At 49.2% G+C, this 18890-nt stretch overlaps 1 protein-coding gene across 2 annotated transcripts in view; it reads left to right on the forward strand.

The window, feature by feature from the left end:
- LOC135902118 (adenylate cyclase type 3-like) overlaps positions 1-18890 on the forward strand; it is a 388015-nt gene that overhangs the window by 345112 nt on the left and 24013 nt on the right. For both annotated transcript variants that reach the window (XR_010564413.1, XM_065432036.1), the window contains exons 12-16: positions 65-223; positions 1876-2022; positions 4485-4583; positions 6403-6526; positions 8686-8810. Coding sequence is in view for 1 of the 2 variants with exons in the window: in XM_065432036.1 (XP_065288108.1) it covers positions 65-223; positions 1876-2022; positions 4485-4583; positions 6403-6526; positions 8686-8810 (654 nt within the window). In the remaining variant the exon portion in view is untranslated. The remainder of the gene's footprint in view (positions 1-64; positions 224-1875; positions 2023-4484; positions 4584-6402; positions 6527-8685; positions 8811-18890) is intronic.

An 18890-nucleotide genomic window follows, 5' to 3' on the forward strand; every position in this document is an offset into this window, starting at 1 on the left:
TCTCGCACGCATTCCGTGTGCATACAAATGTCGCCGCAACATTGACGGCAGCATGCCGGCGCAGTTCGAGCTGACTTCGCGGCGGCTGTTCTTGTGGCGGAAGGACGTGGAGGAGCAGAAGGAGAAGGTGGCCGACATGCGGCGCAAGAACGAGGCGCTCGTCTACAACGTGCTGCCGCCCCACGTGGCCAAGGTGTTCCTCGGCCGTCGGAGGCTCGACGAGGTAAGCCATCGTAGCACGGCAGATGCAAACCTGCCACTTTTGGTGATATTTGGAAACCAATGCCGATGCACAGCACGCTCACGGCATCGCTAATCAGTGCGTCTTTCTCTCTCTCTCTCTTTGCTAGCGCTTGTTTTGTTCACGCAGACATCATCATCATCAGCATGGTTAAGCCCACTGCAGGGCAAAGGCCTCTCCCATACTTCTCCAACTACCCCGGTCATGTACTAATTGTGGCCATGTTGTCCCTGCAAACTTCTTAATCTCATCCGCCCACCTATCTTTCTGCTGCCCCCTGCTACGCTTCCCTTTCCTTGGAATCCAGTCCGTAACCCTTCATGACCATCGGTAATCTTCCTTCCTCATTACATGTCAACTCGCGTTTGTTCGCTCAATCTGCTCTTTTCTGATCCCGTAACGTTACACCCACCATTCTTCTTTCCATAGCTTCTTGCGTCGTCCTCAATTCAAGTAGAACCCTTTTCGTAAGCCTCCATGTTTCTGCCTCGTACGTGAGTACTGGTGAGGCGCAGCTCTTATACCCTTTCCTCTTGAGGGATAATGACAACCTGCTGTTCGTGATCTGAGAATGCCTGCGAAACGCACCGCAGCCCATTCTTATTCTTCTGATTATTTCACTCTCATGATCCGGATCCGCGGTGCCCTAAGTAGATGTATTCCTTTACCACTTCCAATGCCTCGCTACCTATCGTAAACTGCTGTTCTCTTCCGCGACCGTTAAACATTACTTTAGTTTACTGCAGATTAATTTTGAGATCCACCCTTCTGCATTGCCTCTCAAGCTCCGAGAGAAAGAACATTTGAAATGGAGAAATTTAAACCAAGTTGCGTGCAGTTTAAAAGTGCATAAAATCCATAACGTCCTCCTCCTCATCGTCTCATCAATCATAAGCTTGTTCTTGTTCACTGAAACGACGGTTCCGTAGCAATAGTAAAGCTTATAGAAGAACTCTTAGTAATCTTTTCTTAGCATTGCCATTCTAAGGGCTCGCTCACACCGCCGACTCGCAAAGGTCAGGCAGCAAAATTGATCGCAAAGCGACTGCTCACAAATGGCCGCTTTGGTCGAAAAGCGATTACTTTGACTCATCGCTCACTGCTGGATTTTTCAGTCAATCCGCTTCAGTGGTAAAAGCTCCTGAACCAAACAGATGCTCAAGAACGGGCCCTCGTGGAAAGCGCTAGGGCGGCGGCCTTAGCCAACGGAATTCCGCAATAAGAATCCGACCACCTTTCTCCTAACTCCCCTACCCTGTTCTTGTCAATACAGCCTTTTCATCATCGTCATCAAGAATGGGCCGTCTGTACGCGCTGACACTTATTTTACGTGGCGATAGCGGTACGAGCTGACAGTATGAATCGCGAAGCATGTTTGTGTGGTTACGGGGAGGTCGTGTTCCCGGTTTGAACGCTTGAATCCTTGAATCGCTTCCTTGATCACTAGTCGCGCTCACTCGCACTACCTCTGTCAAGCGCTGGTGTGAATGAGTCGTAATAGTCTTGCTGCACCATATCTACTCAAATTCAATTCGTTACCTTGAGTTAGTCGTACAAGGATAAATCTAACATATCTGCAATGAAGTCGCCGCGACTCAGTGCTACTAAAACTTCATGCGACGCCCACTACGCAGGAGCTGTATAGCAAGAGCCACGACTCCGTGGGCGTTCTGTTCGCGGCCATGCCCAATTTCTCTGATTTCTACACCGAGGAGTCGGTCAACAACCAAGGACTCGAGTGCCTTCGCTTCCTCAACGAGGTCATCTCCGACTTCGACGCTGTACGTACGCTGGTGCTGCACTGACACCCCCTCAAGCTCGCAACCGATTATCGTGTATGCCTGTGACCAGCACTTTGATGCGTCAAATGGCCCATTGAGCCAAAAGCCGGCGGGGTCGCTAGCAGCGCAACGGCGATTCACGTTGGCTGCGACGCCACGGCCCGAGCGCGTCTCGACCGAGCAGAGTGGGCGAAAGGGTGCTGCCGCAGTGGCGCACACGGCATCGCCCTGGTGCGTCTCCCTACGAGCGTCGCCGCGGCGGTGGCATGCTGCGCACGCTTGCAGGCGCGAGCAGCGCGTACCGGTATGGGGCATTACTCGCAGCGCAAAACGCGAGAGACCACTCAGCGGCGTTGAACTGGATGTTAACCCTACGCAACCACAACTCACAAGAAGTGCTTAGGCGTTCCTCGATTTTTGTTGTTCTTGTTGTAACCAGCACTTGTGCCAAATGTGACAACGCTTTTTTTTTTTACTGTGAAAGCCTTGAGTGGCTAATACACCCATGCCCTTGAAAAAGAAGCGCGTCGTCCAGTTCAAAGGTACAAAAACTGCCATCATCAGCAATGGCTAATACCCTCTAAGCAAACAAAAAATGCAACGGCTCATCCCTCTCGTAATGCAGATGCTGCAAGCACTCATCAAAGTGAAGCGTACAGTGCATACCTTCATTGTAATCACGCATGCAACAACAGAAACGCGGCGTCTATAGTCGAGTGGTACAAAAGAAACCATTTGATCTCAGTGGCTCATAACCCCGTAATACTGTGGCTACAAGCACTCGCAAAGTGAAGCGAACTGCGTATGAATTCATTGAAATCACCCGTACACCACACTAAATAGCGTACGTTTCAATCCCCTGCTGAGAGAATGCAACGTAAAGTCGACGAAAAACGTCGTTGCCGTGAGTCTGACCCCGCTATGCGAGCGCGCGAAGCCACAGCTAAGCGTCGAAAACGAGCCGAAAAAGCCGGACTGCTAAAGCAGTAACGCGACTATGCGAGACAACGCCTTACCAAGTGTGCAGCAGCCTTTCGCATCCACGTGTTACGGTAGTGTAACATGCTACGGAACTTATTTCACCGTCCCGTTCAACCGCTAGCGTTATGGCCCCCGTACGCGCTGCGGCTCCGAGCGCGTTAGTTAATCCGCCCCGTGCGTGGGGACCTTACACCAGCAAGATGGCGGTTCTGGCTAGTTCTTCGATGCTCATGCTGAATTTTTTTCGAACCGCCAATTTTCTTTGAAGTAGATGAAGAACTACAAGATATAATTTATTGACAGGAAAGAAAAAGAGGTCGACCTGGGCTAGTGCGCTCTGCTCTGCTACTGTGCACTGGGAAGGAGGAAAGGCGCGTGAAACTACTGGAATGGGTGATGATGGTCAGAGTGAGTGCTCCGATGCACCGATGCTCTTGCGTCCCTTTCTCGTATTTAACCTGCCTTGTTCTTGCGCTTCAAACCAAGTCCACATAGACGTTACATCTTACGGACGAGTAACGGTAATGCTAAAATGTCCTCGCTGTAGCGTAACCTTGTTCTAACAGTCCTAGCTTGAAGCCACTAAATACAAGTTTAGTCACAGCAAGGTTCAGTTTATTGTGTTTTATCGCGGATAATACACTGGGAACACAGTCAGAAATACAATTCTGTAATTTTCCGTGCCAAGGCTACGATATGATCATGAAACACGCGCGTTGGTGGACTGTGGATCGACCACGTGGGGTTCTTTAACGAGTACCTCGATGTATGCGCCCCCAATCGAAATACGGCCGAAGTGGAAACCGCGAGCTCAAGTTCAATAGCGCCATCACTACTGCGGCAGGTATAGTGACTAGCAGGCTAATGCGAGGTTAATGGAAGCTGTACAAAGTGCAATTCGTTTTCACCGGTGAAGAACGGTAAATTTTGCGTTAATGTTCTAATAATTGACTCTCACTTGATCCTTGCCTGAAGCAAGATATCAATATCTTTCGGTTCTCACTACAACTTCGCTTTTATGGATGGCAGTACGGGAAATACCCGTGTTTTGTGATGAATTTAAATGCTTAGAAATCACCGTTGCCTAAAAATTGTAGCTTCAACGTGGAGCAGCCACCGGGACTGCGTTTTCTTTCCAAGAAAAATGCTGCTTCCTTCAAGCAGCGCGACTAATGAGCGCTGCAGTCAATTTCAAACATGGAACAACCATTTACTTGTGCGCAATTGATTCCCTTTAGGGTTTCCATGCTTTCCAAGGCAGAGGACGAACTTGCCCTTTCTGTTAGACAATATGGGTTGGATAGGTTAACTAGGCTTGGCCGAGTTTGCTACCGTAGATGTGGCGAGGTGGACAGTTGTTTGAAGGAGAAATTGAAAAAGGAGTTCACCGGACTAGCTAATACTGGATGCGACACTAAAATAGGACGCTTTGAGGCTGTCACTTTCAGAGACTGGACAAGCGCTCGTCTGCTCTGTTACAGCTCCTAGAGCAAAATCGATTCCGGGATATCCTCAAGATCAAGACCATCGGCTCGAGCTACATGGCGGCCAGTGGACTCAGCAAGGAGGACGAACCCAAGGTGACGAGAAGGGGGGCTCAGGCGGTGCCTTAACCTGTTTAAATTGTAACAATTTTAGCGCAATTCGTTATTTCTCTAACTACGTCCATTTACAACCTCAAGTAAAAGGAGCAGCCGTCGGCAGAATGAAGCAAATAAGTTCCGTGATTATTTTCCTTACAATGCTTATTTTCCTTTCCACAAAGAATCATAACTTTCGCAAGTGCACATCTCACAACTGCGATGCCGAGGAGGCGCGTGCGGAGAACTTGTAGTCATCATGGAGCGCCTTTCACGCACTGCGATTGGACGCGATGCGACGAGCGTCGTCACACACGCCGAGTCGTGGACTTCGTCTCACAGCACGCGAGCATGTCGCGCTTGCGTCGTCGGCAAAGCGCGGCCACTGGTTCGACCGCTTTCTGGTCATCTCGGGGCAAAGAGCAGCGTGAGAAACAAGTTTTTGTCTACTGAAATGGCACTAAGATAAAATGTGATTTTGCTACAGCGATGACATGCGATACAGCAATAAAAAAAGAAACGTACGACAAGTGGCATTGAAAAGTGACGGCCGCTAAAAAAAAAGTACACGTTCACTTCTGTAACCACGGCTGCAGTGCTGGCAAATGCTTCGTGCATTGAGAAGTGAAGTGGCAGTTTTGCCTCAAACCTGAAATTCTTGTAGCGCAGGTAGGTAGCACTGCAAATGAGCTTATCGGAATAAAATAATATATCGAATTGACACTGCCTCAAATTACGGCAGGCTTGCGTGCAGCCCAGCTACCTGTCACGTGGTTGCACATTTGTCTGCTTGGTTAAAAGCATAAGTTGCCTAAAAACTGTGATTCGCTTTATCCGGCACGTTTTGATGGATTCTTGCCGGAGGCTGCTTTTGAGCTCCTGGCCTTCTACTTTATGTTTCAAGTACTTGTCACGGCTACCCGTAAAACTGACACGATTCCAGACATTTTCTCATAAACTGACCTGTAAGCAAGTTGAATGCAATTCGCGTTGCTATCGAGAAATGCAAAACTCAATGAACCTAAGGAAAACATTGCGGAATAATGGGCGTCTTACCAGTGGCGGACATTAATGTTGCTCTATTCGTCACATTCGTATGAAGGACAAACACTGCAAACACTTCACTTCAGCGCCATCGGAAAACACTTCAGCGCGTTTTTCACATCCTTCAACTTTCGCATCGCCGTGTTTACTCACCACCATGTATGGTGGCCTGCGCCTCGCGCGGAGAGGTTCACGCAACAGATATTTGTGGCTATAAGAATGTCTGGCAGAGCACGTTATGCGTAGGCTGCCAGGGCTGATTTCACAATTGATTTCTACGTTCATTTATTTGCCTTGAGAACAAGGTATTGAAAGCATCAGATTAGTGGTTTTCTACAAAAAGATAAAACATATTATTATTGATATTCTTTTATTTCAGTAGTTGATTTCTTAGGCAATAGCTTCGTGAGGAAGACACACTCACCTCACCCGTTTCATACTACTGATTATGTAGTAATGCATTTAACGACACCAAGCCAAAATATTGATTAAATCTCCTCTCGTCCTGAACAAACGTGGGATAATAAAAACATCAATGATCAGTCAAATATGGAAAATAAAATTACATTTAGATTGCTGAAACGCGGCAGAAGCGTCCATAACGCTGTTTTCCTGTTCAGGTGCTGAATGTTGTAAGCGCAGTAATTTTTCTCATGCCGTATCACGAGTGCCAGCCGAGAGTGAATGGTGCGAACAGAGCGGCCCATTGTAGCTTGCAGAGCTGCACAGCCGCTCTCTGCTTGTATGAATTCTGCAACGTAGTCCACTGTTTCAGGCTGGTGCCAGCGTACAAGAGAGGTGGGGCCATCTGGCGCAGCTGACAGATTTTGCGCTCGCTCTCAAGGACACGCTCAACAACATCAACCGCGAGAGCTTCAACAACTTTGTCCTCAAGATGGGTGAGTGCTGACGTGGCGCTGAGCGACGATGCGTCAACAATGTGTGTCGTTTCCTGTACGTTCACGTAACTACTCGAGATTATCGAAGCAGTCACTGGTAGCGGGATAGTTTTTTATCCAATTTTGTTATCGCCTATTCTGCTGCTTACTAAGAAGCGCCTTACTTGAGTGACGACGCGTTATCCAAAGGCACCTAACAAGTCCACCTAACGAAGCAATTCACTGACAAAAATACTCTACTGCCATTTTTATGCACCTTATAAAGCCACAAGTTGAACCATCCGCGGTGTTTCAGCGGCTATCGTGTTACGCTGCTAAGCACGACGGCGCGGGATCCAATCTCAGTCGCCGCGGGCGCATCTCGATGGGGGCGAAATACGAAAACGCCCATGTCCCCGAGTACTGAGGCCACGTTAAAGATCTTCCGGTGATCAAAATTGATCCGGAGTGGCCCACTACGGCGTGCCTTCTAATGAAATCGTGGGTTTCACACGTACAGCCTCAGAATTGAATTCTACGCCATGAGGTGAGGAGGATCATAAGAAAAAGGTCGCAGTTTCGTCCTGAAAGGCGAAGCATAGTGTGCGAAACACATTAGTAGATAGCTATACCAATAAGAATAGTAGTTTTATCGGCCGTATAAACTTGAAAACATTCGCTTACTAACTGAATTAACAAGCATGGTCTAAGCATGCACAAGCAAACATCTCACACTCAATAGGCGCGGGCACTCACTGTCGAAACGCTGGCGTGAGCGAGCGCGGCTGTAGCAGCAAGCGATGTGACCTTGGGGTCGCTTCAACGCAAAAGAGTGACGAGAACACAGCGCGCACAAAGGCGTGAGCCGTCTGCAGATCTCTTCAAAGATACAGCGTGCGCAACTGCGAGCGGCCGTGCAAAGTACGCGCTCAATCCCTCGCTGCCTCCCCGCTTTCCTCCATACCTGGCGCGCGAGATTGAGGCGCGATCGTCAGTTCCACTTCCGCCCGGTTGCGAAATGCGCAGTTGCTGCCGAAGCACGACGCCACCCCCTCCCTCCCATCCCCCCCTAAGCTTTTCATGCGACAGAAGACGGCGCGTTTGCTCTCCGCTTTCTTCCTTCGCGCGCACCAGATTGAGCCCCGATCGTCGGCTTCCCTCGCGTGCTCTCACTCCCAGATACAGCATAGGACGCGCAGCGGCGGTGTTATCGACCTTGGACTATATACTGTATATCACGGCGACGCCGACGTTAAAAATGGAGTGTCCGTATAATTGCTATTTCAATAAAAAAACAACTGTCTAAATGTCAGAGATACCTCGGAAGCTCTTAGTCACCATCGCCACAAGATTCTCACATAACGACGCGACTTGAGGGAAGCCAGTCTTGCGCTTTCACTGTAACACTGTGAATAATCCACATATTTTCACTTTTCGCGACCTTTAGAAAACAGCTTCGCCTACAGGACTCTTTAGTCTAACAGAAAAAGCGTTCCTTACAGGGGCAGAGCTCGTACGGTGTCTCACAAACACAGTCGGTGGAAGGAGAAAACAGAGGCACTTTGTTTTGTAAAAGTGAATGAGAGCATAAAGCACTGATTCTGAGTTTTCAAGTCAGCTTTAGGTTTTGTGTTACGCGAAACGGTTCCAAAGATATCACTGTTTGTGTGGGTAGCAACTGCTGCGTCTACTAAAATTGAGATTTCTTTGTTGTACTCTGTGAAAAGAGAAATAAAATTCAACTGTAACGATCAAACTATCGTCTTTACAGCATTAAAATATTTTGAACTCTAACCTCAAGACTGTGCGGTGAGAACGTATTCTCCGACTGTGAGACATACCGCATCGGCTCAGGAAGTCAGAGCATTCATCGCAATCCAAAAGCGTGTTCGGATCATTCTGAGACAGAACAGGTTGTACTTAATGCATTCTTGTCAAGATAATTTTCAAAAATTTTAATACCCAATATTCACATCACTTATAACCGAGATTGAACTGCAATTAATAATTTAGGCAATTTTCGTTTGCTTTACTCATACTGCATGTTTACTGAAATCAAGAACTTCTAAGAAATACACGCCTCTATTTCCGTTATTTTCTTTTCCATTTCTGATCTGAGAAAGAGAACTGCTTTAGAGAGAGCTCCAAATGCTCGAGTGATTGCACTCTACCTTGCACAGGCATCAACCACGGACCCATCACTTCCGGTGTGATCGGTGCCCGAAAGCCACACTTCGACATTTGGGGAAACACGGTCAATGTTGCCAGCCGCATGGAGAGTACCGGAAAGGCCGGAAACATCCAGGCAAGTTCGCGAGTGCTCACCGAAGCTTTAATGCATGGGAAAAATTTCTCAACCTTGTGTCGACTTCTACAACTCGTGTCCCGTTCATTTGGGCTGGTAATGTGCTTCACATCTTTAGCAGCCACCTATCCGATCTATGACGCTGCTTTTTCACTAGCTTTAACGACTGCCGCTATAGGGAGCCATACAAAAACCCTTCCCAATGGCGGCAAAGAAAGAGCCAACGAGCGGAGCAGCGGTTCTTTGTCGTGTATAGAGGGGCGGAATTTGGTATATGCTAGAGCTGTCAAACACCTGTCGCAGCAAACTTTTATGGCATATCAGGCGAAATTACTCGCACGCATCCGCTGAGGCACATAAACCATACGGCTGCCACGTCATCGCAACTGACAGTCTTGTTAAAGTAGCACTATTGCAAATTCATGCAACCTGTTCCTGGATACCCTTGAAAAAATATGTGGATCCAACGCACACTTTGGAGCCTATGTGAAGCGAAGCTTTCATGAAGTGCGTAAATAAATGACGTAAGTGTGTTCATACAGCTACGACAAGCGGAGATTTGGGGAAGTGGTTAAATAAATACTATGACCAATGTAACGCGCTACACCAATGTAACGCGACACATAGCGATTACGTGCCTTCGCGGGAACTCGGCTGCCCCCGCCACGCGACCGCTGATTACGGTGCCTTTGCGATCTTTTCGTCAGGCCATCTCGGGGATCAGTTACTGCTCCGCTATCTCCAGGACCGGCCTACCTCCCTCGTCAAGACTAAGTCGAACCTGAAGAAATAAGGCTCCGCTTCTCTGAAGGAATCGCGCGCTTGAAGGCGTGCACTTACGGCAGCGACGATATTTGTTGATACCGTTAGTTGTTCCACTGCGACATTCCGTAGAGAATAGAGTCGGCCACTGGCATACCTGTTAGTGCGTAAGCTGCGAGCCACTGTAAACAAAGTCCGCCAGGGTTCGCCTACCCCTTAAAAATAACGTCAGCTAAGATCGTTGCCCTGAAAGCCCGCAAAGACTTCTAAATAGGTGCTTAACTGATGCTGCAGTCCATAAAGGATTTATTTATTTATTTATTTATTTATTTATTTATTTATTTATTTATTTATTTATTTATTTATTTATTTATTTATTATATCCTTGCTGACCAAGGCATCAAAGAGGGGAGTGGTTACAAAATGACCATAAAATACGAAAGTAAGTGCCATGAGTGAAAATGATAATGTAGCTGCTACTTCTACAATGTTGCCTAAACTGTTTCGGAGACAATTATCATCATTAATATATAACTATATATGCAATCAACAAACACAGCGCCTAAGTAACAACAAATTGCATGGTTCATTAAAATAGAGATTACCTATACAAAGCTATCTAGTACGAGAACATTGGGCAACAGCAAGTACGACTCCAATCTACAGCATTGGGCGCATACTAACAATTACATTTATTTTGTAGGGACGCATTTACTGGGTGAAGATAAACTCAGAACAGTGCGACACCAAATACCAACGTAACCACGAGACCACACAGCTTTGTCATCTAGTCAGACGGACAAGATATCTAGATAATTTTACTTCTTATCAAGCAGGAAAAAAACGCACGAGGGGTCTCTTCTATGAATTGTGTACGCTTAGAAAATTTAGCGCGTTCTTTGGTCCCTGTGTCGCCTAATTGTAATTTGACACTTCTCGAAATGCGGGGTACAACCTCAACATTAACGGCTAGGGTTCTCCCGCGTCCTGTCTCTGGAGTGCATTCATGTTCTCCAAGGCGTTCGTTGAGACACTGTCCTGTCTGTCCTCCGTAGCTCCTGCCACAGGACAGCAGGTTTTCGTACACAGCACCAGTCGCTTAGCCGCGACTAAGTGCGCTACGTGGTTCATGCCTCAAACTTCGCGTCTCGGCTCGGTCCACTTCCCTTACTTCGCGTCTGCAAAACGCGCATAGCGCGCAACCTGCACAATTACGCACTAAGCTTGTTTCGCGCAAAACATAAAATGCTAACTGCCGCTCTTCCAGCTAGCAATGGTTGATCCTGGGTACATGAAGGTGGTAGCCCTCGGCTTACTTAAAGCTTGAGACTTCATGCGCGCACAGCTCGATTAAAACCTTGTCAGCGATGCCTACAAGAATCTGGAGGGCATATCTTTATGAAAGTAAACGTTGGACTTTCGTTTGAAATCTCCTTTCCACTTGGTGGTGACACGACCTTTTGACGGTGTGCTCTTCAGTGCTGTTATGGCAACACCAGGCTTCATAGTCTTCGAATGCGCTAATGAAAAAGGCAAGAGCCCTTTCTTAGAGCGCTGGGCAGAGCTGCAGCATGCAGGATGCTCACCGAAGAAAAACTTGAGTCGTAGAAAGCATGTGAAATCATAAGTCAAGGCCAGTGTGGCCTTGATATTATTTGCGTTTAATATACCAAAGCTGAGCCATTTCCTCGTGCCACGGTTTCATGTACTGCCTCCGTGTTACGAGTGCGGCATCGAATATGTCCTTGCTACAGCACCCAGGGCCATCCGCTCGCTGGATGTTTCTATTCTGGTTAACGTTCCCGCCTTTAGTACTGCACTTCTCTCTACACATATTGTTACGGTGCATTTGGATAGGACCTTTAACACTTTAACAAACTTAACAAACCTTAACAAACTTTAACACTTAAACAAACTTTAACATACTTCTCACATCGGTCGCGTCGCAAGCCAAGGACAGGTCACTGATCGTTGTCGGGGACTTCAACGCGCACAACACCATCTGGGGCTACGCCACCAATGACAGGAACGGAATTAACCTTGCCGAGTGTGCGGACACCCTAGGCATGCAACTCATCACGGACTCAAGGTTTCCGTCGCGCAGAGGCAACTCGGTTCAGAGGGACACCACCCCGGACCTGACGTTCCTCAGAAACGCTGACGGGTCGTGGGACAATCTGCAAGAGGACCTTGGCAGTGATCATTACATCCTAGAAATCAACGTCCGCATCACACCCACTTCTCCCAAGAATTACACTTACGTCGACTGGGACCTCTACAGAAGAATGAGGGGTAATGCGGACAAACAAGGAGAAACCTTCGAAGAGCTCCTGGAAAATCTGAAAATTACGGTGGCCAATGCCACTAAAGAAATAAGCCTGGATCTGGAGGTGCCAGCCATGGACTCCAGACTCGCACACCTCCTGGAGGCCAAGAACGCGCTAAGAGAAAGATGGAAACAGCAGAAACTAAACAGGAGGCTGAGGTCTGAATTAACGAAAATCAACAAAGAGATTGAAGAACACTCCAGGAAGTTGAATGCGCAGCAATGGGACGAAATGTGTAATGAGGCGGACGGTAAAATGAGAAGGGGCAGTAAGTGAAGCCTTCTTAAGAACCTATTCGCCGACAACAACAAACCGACCAAGAGTTATGCCCGACTAACGATCGAAAGGCTCGTTCATCTTCACACGAAAGAAGGCACGAGTCCGCGGGACTTTGCTGATGCCCTGGCAGACATCTACCTACCAGCAAGTCTGTCCCGTGGGACGACCCGACACGCGAGTATAAGACAAACCTCAACTATCGCTGGATCGTCCTTTCGAAGTTTCGGAGATTGTGCACGCACTTCATGAACTAAATGGACGCTCGGACCCGGCCCAGATGTTCTAACAAACTACTCAGAAATCTAGATGACAAAGCCATTTAAATCATTACGAGCAAAATTAACGAGGTATGGACTGTGCGCCGGGTGCCGGACGAATGGTGAGCTACCAATGTACTCCTCATCCCCAAACCCGGAAAACCGCTTCATGCAGAAAATCTGAGACCCATCTCCCTTACGTCGTGCCTCGGGAAGGTCGCAGAACATGTCATCCACAATAGAATTGGAAAGCACATTGAAGAAAACGGTATATTCCGCCACAATCTCATAGGCTTCAGAAAATCACTATCCACAGAAGACGCCATGCTACTCATCAGGAACGCCGTCATAGACAACAAATCCAGGGATGTCAAAGGCATCCTGGCGCTCGACCTAACCAAGGCCTTTGACACGGTCAGGCACGAGCACATCCTCAACGAAATCTCCACTTTAGATCTCGGAATAAATTTCCACAATTTCGTAAGATCGTTTTTGGATAACCGAACGGCCTCCATAAGCGTCGGACAAATCAGAAGCAGAAAGCACATGCTAGGTAACATCGGTACCCCGCAAGGGTCAGTGCTTTCGCCGCTTCTTTTCAACATCGCAATGCATGATCTCACAAACAAACTCTCGAAAGTCCCGGAATAGGGCACGCGATTTACGCCGACGACATCACCATTTGGTCCACGAGCGGCCCGCTAGACACTCTGGAGCAGAACCTACAGCAAGCGCTGGACACCACGGAAGCTTTTCTTGCAAACACGGGGCTGAAGCTCTCCCCCAGCAAATGGGAGCTCCTTCTGTGCAAACAAGGCCCCAGGCTGAGACAGCCCCTTAGCTCCCTCCCCGTTCACCTACACACAGGGACGGAGGAAACTTCCCCAGGTGTAACACGATCAAGGTCCTGGGCATGGTCATTGGGGCTTACAGCAAGGACCACGTGGAGGCACTAAAACGCATCACAGAGAGCACCCTCAACTTCACCAGGGTCATATCACGGGTCGCCAGCAAAAGGGACGGACTGAAGGAGGACAACCTCATGAAAGCATTTCACGCCTTCCTCATCAGCCACGTAATCTACGCCACCCCTTCCTCAACTGGAAGAAGACGGAGCTGAATAAAATTGATACACTAATCAGAACGGGATTGAAAAAGGTACTAAGCCTCCCTAGAAACACTAGCAAGGAGCGACTCCTCCAATTGGGGCTACACAACACGGCAACCGAACTCTTTGAGGCACAGTGAAACTCCCAAATTAGTCGGCTCTCACTCACAAGGGCGGGCATCGATATCTTACTAGAAGCAGGTATACAGCCCCTCGTCACGCCACCAGAAAAGTCGCAGCTATGCACAAACGCCAAGAAATCAATAACCGTTGATCCCATCCCACGAAACATACACCCCACCCACAACGAAGGGCGGCGAAAAGCGAGAGCGAAGGCAATCCTTGACAACATCAAACGTAACAAAACTCAAGTCCTCTTCGTTGATGCGGCCAGATATTGGAATTGATGCGCCTACACGGTCTCTGTGGTGGACACCCATGGCTCACTCGTCAACGCAGCCACGGTAGTAACCAACTTCACTCACGAAGCAGAAAAAATGGCCATCGCGCTGGCCCTTCGAAGCTGCAAAGGAGCGTCAGTCATTTACTCGGACTCAAGAACAGCTATTAGAACCATCTCGTTGGCCCTCGTCTCTAGGAAAGCAGCTACGGTTATCAACACCATCTTCTTCCAAGAAACGGGAGGAGACAACCTCACGTTCTCACAGATCACATGGTTCCCGGCCCACATGGGCAACATTTCCGGACCTTGTTACGACATCCCAACGCTGGACCACTGTTACGCCTTTGAGGTGGTCCCGTAGCGCTCGTCACCCGTTTCGTGACAGAGCGTTGGTAGCGAAGACTCCGAGTCAGGCGTCGGTGAGAATAACGGAAGGGACTTTATACATTATATACAGCTCATTATACAGGACATGATCGGATCGGCACTGGGACCGAGAGCTCACAGCAAACGCGACTGTTCCCGCTCGGCGACGTCCGGCGAGACTCCAACGCGTGACACCACTCGAGAGCGGCACTGGGCTCCCGGTGGGTCGGTGGATCCGGTTTTCCAGGCGGCGGCGTCGGGCGTTATAATGCCCCGAGAAACCATTGTCACTCAAACGGCCCAATACAACGCCAGCACTCGACGGTCGTCCGAGAGGTCCAACCAACGACCGCGCTGGCCATCCGGTTCAAAGTTGGCGCGCGCGGTGACCTCCAGGCGAAAGGAGGTACGGCGCCGGGCTGTCTGTCACTTGGTTGCACGTTTGGACATGTCGTTCGCCGATGCTTCTCCGCAGGACACCGCTGCCTGACGGCTCAGCATCTTGACCTGTCAAGGGAGAATTAGGGCGCTGTGCCTTTCGGTGCGGCCCCGGGTTTGTCCAAAGGGCGCTCGCAGGATAAATTCTACACCTTGTAGATTCGGAATCCGGGCTGGTGGTAATGGCACAATAACCTCCTGACTCTAATCCGAACGAGCGGGCACACCAACTGGCGCGAGAGCTCACATTCCGCGTCTGTGGTCCGTCCTCTCGCTTCAATCCAGCCTGGAGGGACCTAGACAACAAAGGCCCGTTCTTATCATACCAAGCAATCACATCAAATCTTAGGTTATCACGAAGAATTTTTCCTCCTCCTCACCCAAAGCTCAAGAAGCACAGGCCGTCACTTACAAACAGTTGCAGACTAGGACATACATCACACCAACAACACTATGCAGGATCACTCCTGACCTTCCTACTGAATGCCCACACTGCGGCCACGAATACAACAACTTCAAACACATGCTCTGGCTGTGCCCTGCCAACGCGAGCACGGACTTTCCCGACCAGTCTTCCTGGGACTCAGCGCTCAGAAGCACACAGCTCATCGCTCAGCTCAAGGCTGTCCAGAGGGCCCGGGCCGTTGCCGAAGGACTCTGTCTACCGGCCCCGACCTTGGTGGAGCCGCCGGATTGATTTCCCCTCAGGACGTAAATAAAGTTCTAACTCACTCAATGGACAGGACCGTACGCGCATGAGGGAGACGAAGAGGAAGTGGTAGACTGTCTCATGAAGCTGTGACCTTTGTACCACGCTGCGTGATTACCACAAGCTTTTCCCCATGTAACTAGTTGTACATACATTTCTGCATCGAGCTTCCTCTTCGTAACATTTGGTGGAAGTGCGGGGTAAGGACTCAGAACGGAGCTTCGCACTGGCCGCCGTATCTGTTCTGCACCGATCTCGCAGGAGACGGTGCCTCGTTCGTCCACGCCTGCGTCGACTGCATCGACTGTAGTACTCACGCATTCGCACGATCCAGGAAACTTCTGCGGCACCAATGGGGCTGACGCCGACGACTGGCTAGAGATGTACGAGCGGGTGAGCAGCCACAGCAGTTGGGATCCCACAGTGATGCTGACGAACATAACCTTTATTTGGCAATAACTGCGCGAGTGTGGTTTCAAAATCACGAAGAACTCCGTGATTGGGAGAACTGGAAGCAGAAGCTGCGAAATCTCTTCTGAAAACTGCTGGGTAGGAAGGTCATCGCCAATAAAGAGTTGGCATCACGAGTTCAAACGTACACCGAGGGTTACGTCACTTATATGTAAGACGTGCTGGCACTCTGCTGCAAAGGCGACACTGAAATGCCCGAGTGTGTGAAAGTCGGGCATGTCTTAAAAGGTATCTCTGATGACGCCTTCAATCTACTGACTAGTAAGAGCCACACTTCGATTAATGACGTTATCACGGAGTGCAAGCGTTTTGAGCAGCTTAAAAGTCGTCGTATCTACCAGCCATTTTAACGGCTTCCCAATACGACTGCAACATCATTTCGTGAAGACCGACAAGAGAGAGAGAGAGAGAATCAACTTTTGTGCTGAGCCCTTAGTGACGGGTGGTGCGCGCTTGCACCAGATGGGGTGGAACCTTATTCTCAGGTCCCATATGTGTCCAGCAGTTCCTGTGCTCTCCTGCGTAGCGGCCTTCAAGGCAGCTGACGAAGATTGTGTGCCACGAGCTGGAAGCCATGTGTGTTACGACGGTGTACCCACGTGTCAACGATACATGCGCTCCTATGGTTCTCCTTGTTCAGGCTATTGTGCGCGAAGAACTCGCCAATGTCGGCTTTCAATCAGTTTGCACCGTAGCCAGTTCCTGGCCGACCAAGCATTACTCGCTCGTGGATACCCAAAATCAATCGGTCCCTCGAGGTTCTCGCAACATGCCAGAGTGGTGAACACCGGATGACCGACCTATTGTTTCAGTTGTCACCGCGTTGGTCATGTCGCCCGATACTGTCGCAATCGCTGATCTTCGATGCCGTTCTCGGACGACCATCGTCCAGACGGCCGCTTTCGCCATATCTAGCCGCAAGCTGAGCCGAACTTGCACGCCACTGGCGGTACGACCGCATAGAGCCATCAATCACCGTCACCGAGCAGTCACCAGTCCCGTTCGCCGCAAACTCGTCGCCCGTCGTCCAGGTCACCCCAGTCCCGTCGCCTGTCGCCATCATTCCGACCTGGCCGCATACCTTGGAAAATTAAAGAAAAAATTAATCATGCGGTTTTGCGTGCCAAAACCACTTTCTTATTATGAGACACGCCGTCGTGAACGATTCCGGAAATTTCAACCACCTGAGGTTCTTTAGCGTGCACCTAAATCTAAGTACACTGGTGTTTTCACCCCCCCATCGAAATGCGGCCGCCATGGCCGACATTCGGTCCCGCGACCTTATGCTGAGGAGCCTAACAACATAGCTACTGAGCAACCACGGCGGGTACCTTGGACAACTAATAGATGCAGCTCCCGGAAGTTATCCTGCATTAGCGATGTCTCCAACAAAGCCTCTCAACCTGTCGACCAGACGCAATACAGTCGACGTAGAAGTTGGCCGTGTATTTGTCCAAGCGCCTGTTGATACTGGAGCCGATATCTAGGTGATGAGCAACAGTCTTCGTTTCCGCCTGAAGAAAGTCCTTACACATGCCGCATCTCGGACTATTTGGGTCGCTGATGGAGAGACGCCCATTATCCTTGGCTTGTTCACTGCCCGAACAACTGTTGCTGGTACCAACACTTCCCTTTTATTTGCTGTTCTGTACGGTGTTGCCATGACTTGATCTTCGTCCTCGACTTTTTATCGGACCATTCAGCATTGATTGACTGCGCTGCAGGCCTCCTCCTACTCGAGCGGCATATTCACAGGTGTCCTCCAAAATCAGCTGAGCCTTGTTTATGTTCCGTAGACTTCGTACGGTTGCCGCCTCAAGCCGCTATTTGTATGCAATTGCCGTGCTTCCCATTTGTTCCTGAAGCTGATATTGTGCTGACTGCTAATGTCACTGTTCTCCTGCTTCGCACAGTTGCTGTCCCTCGTACCATTGTGATTATCGCCGGTAACCACGTAATTACTCATGTTTTAAATTCTGGTTTAGGTACCCAAGTTATTCCGAAAGGTAGGTCGCTCGGCAACGCTTCTCCCATCGGTGATACCGCCATCTCTGTATTAGATGTTCGGTGCTCGTCTGCAGCTACCTGCTATCCGATCAGTTCCGCAACGCCCGATCCCGGCGTATTTCCGAAGATAGTCTCTAGACCTGCTTCCCGAAAAGGGTGCAGATGCTTGCCGCGATCTGGTGTCTTATTACGACGACTTTGACTTTGGGGATCATTCACAGGGAGTGACTTCCGTTTTGACTCATAAGGTTGACACCGGTGATGCTAGTCCTATCCGCCGACGACCTCATCGTGTATCTCACGTAGAACGCCACGTTATCCAAGCTGAAATAGACAAGATACTAACCAGAAATGTAATTGAGCCCTCTTCGATTCTTTGGGCATTGCCGGTTGTCTTGGTCAAAAAGAAGGATGGCAGCTGGCGATTCCCTGTCGGCTACCGTCAACTGAATCAGATCACAAAAAAGGATGTGTACCTTCTTCCGCGGATCGATGGCGCTCTCGACTGCCTTCACGAACCGAAATACTTCTCTTCACTCAACTTCGGACCTGGCAATTGGCAGATTTCGGTAGATGAGCTCGACCATGAGAAGACCGCTTTCGCTACGCCGGACGGCCTTTATTATTTTAAGGTTATGCCTTTCGAACTTTGTGATGCCCCAGCAACTTTCAAAAGAATGATGGACTCTCTCCTTCGGTGCTATAGTTCACTTGCTTATGTTATCAGGACAATGTCATGGTATTTTCCCCAACGTTCGACAGCCACCTCAGTCGCTTGGCCGCTATTCTTGAAGTTTCAAGGGAGGCTGACCTAAACTGTTTTAAGCGCTATTTTGGGCACCGGAAAATAAAAGTTCTTAGCCACCTTCTCGGAGCTGCTGGTATACATCTTGAGTGTGATAAGATTCACGCAGTCGAGTAGTTTCCTGTACCCTACTCAGCAAAAGATGTGC

Source organism: Dermacentor albipictus, chromosome 3, assembly GCF_038994185.2.
Source record: "Dermacentor albipictus isolate Rhodes 1998 colony chromosome 3, USDA_Dalb.pri_finalv2, whole genome shotgun sequence".
In the NCBI taxonomy this organism is placed as follows: Eukaryota; Metazoa; Arthropoda; class Arachnida; order Ixodida; family Ixodidae; genus Dermacentor; species Dermacentor albipictus.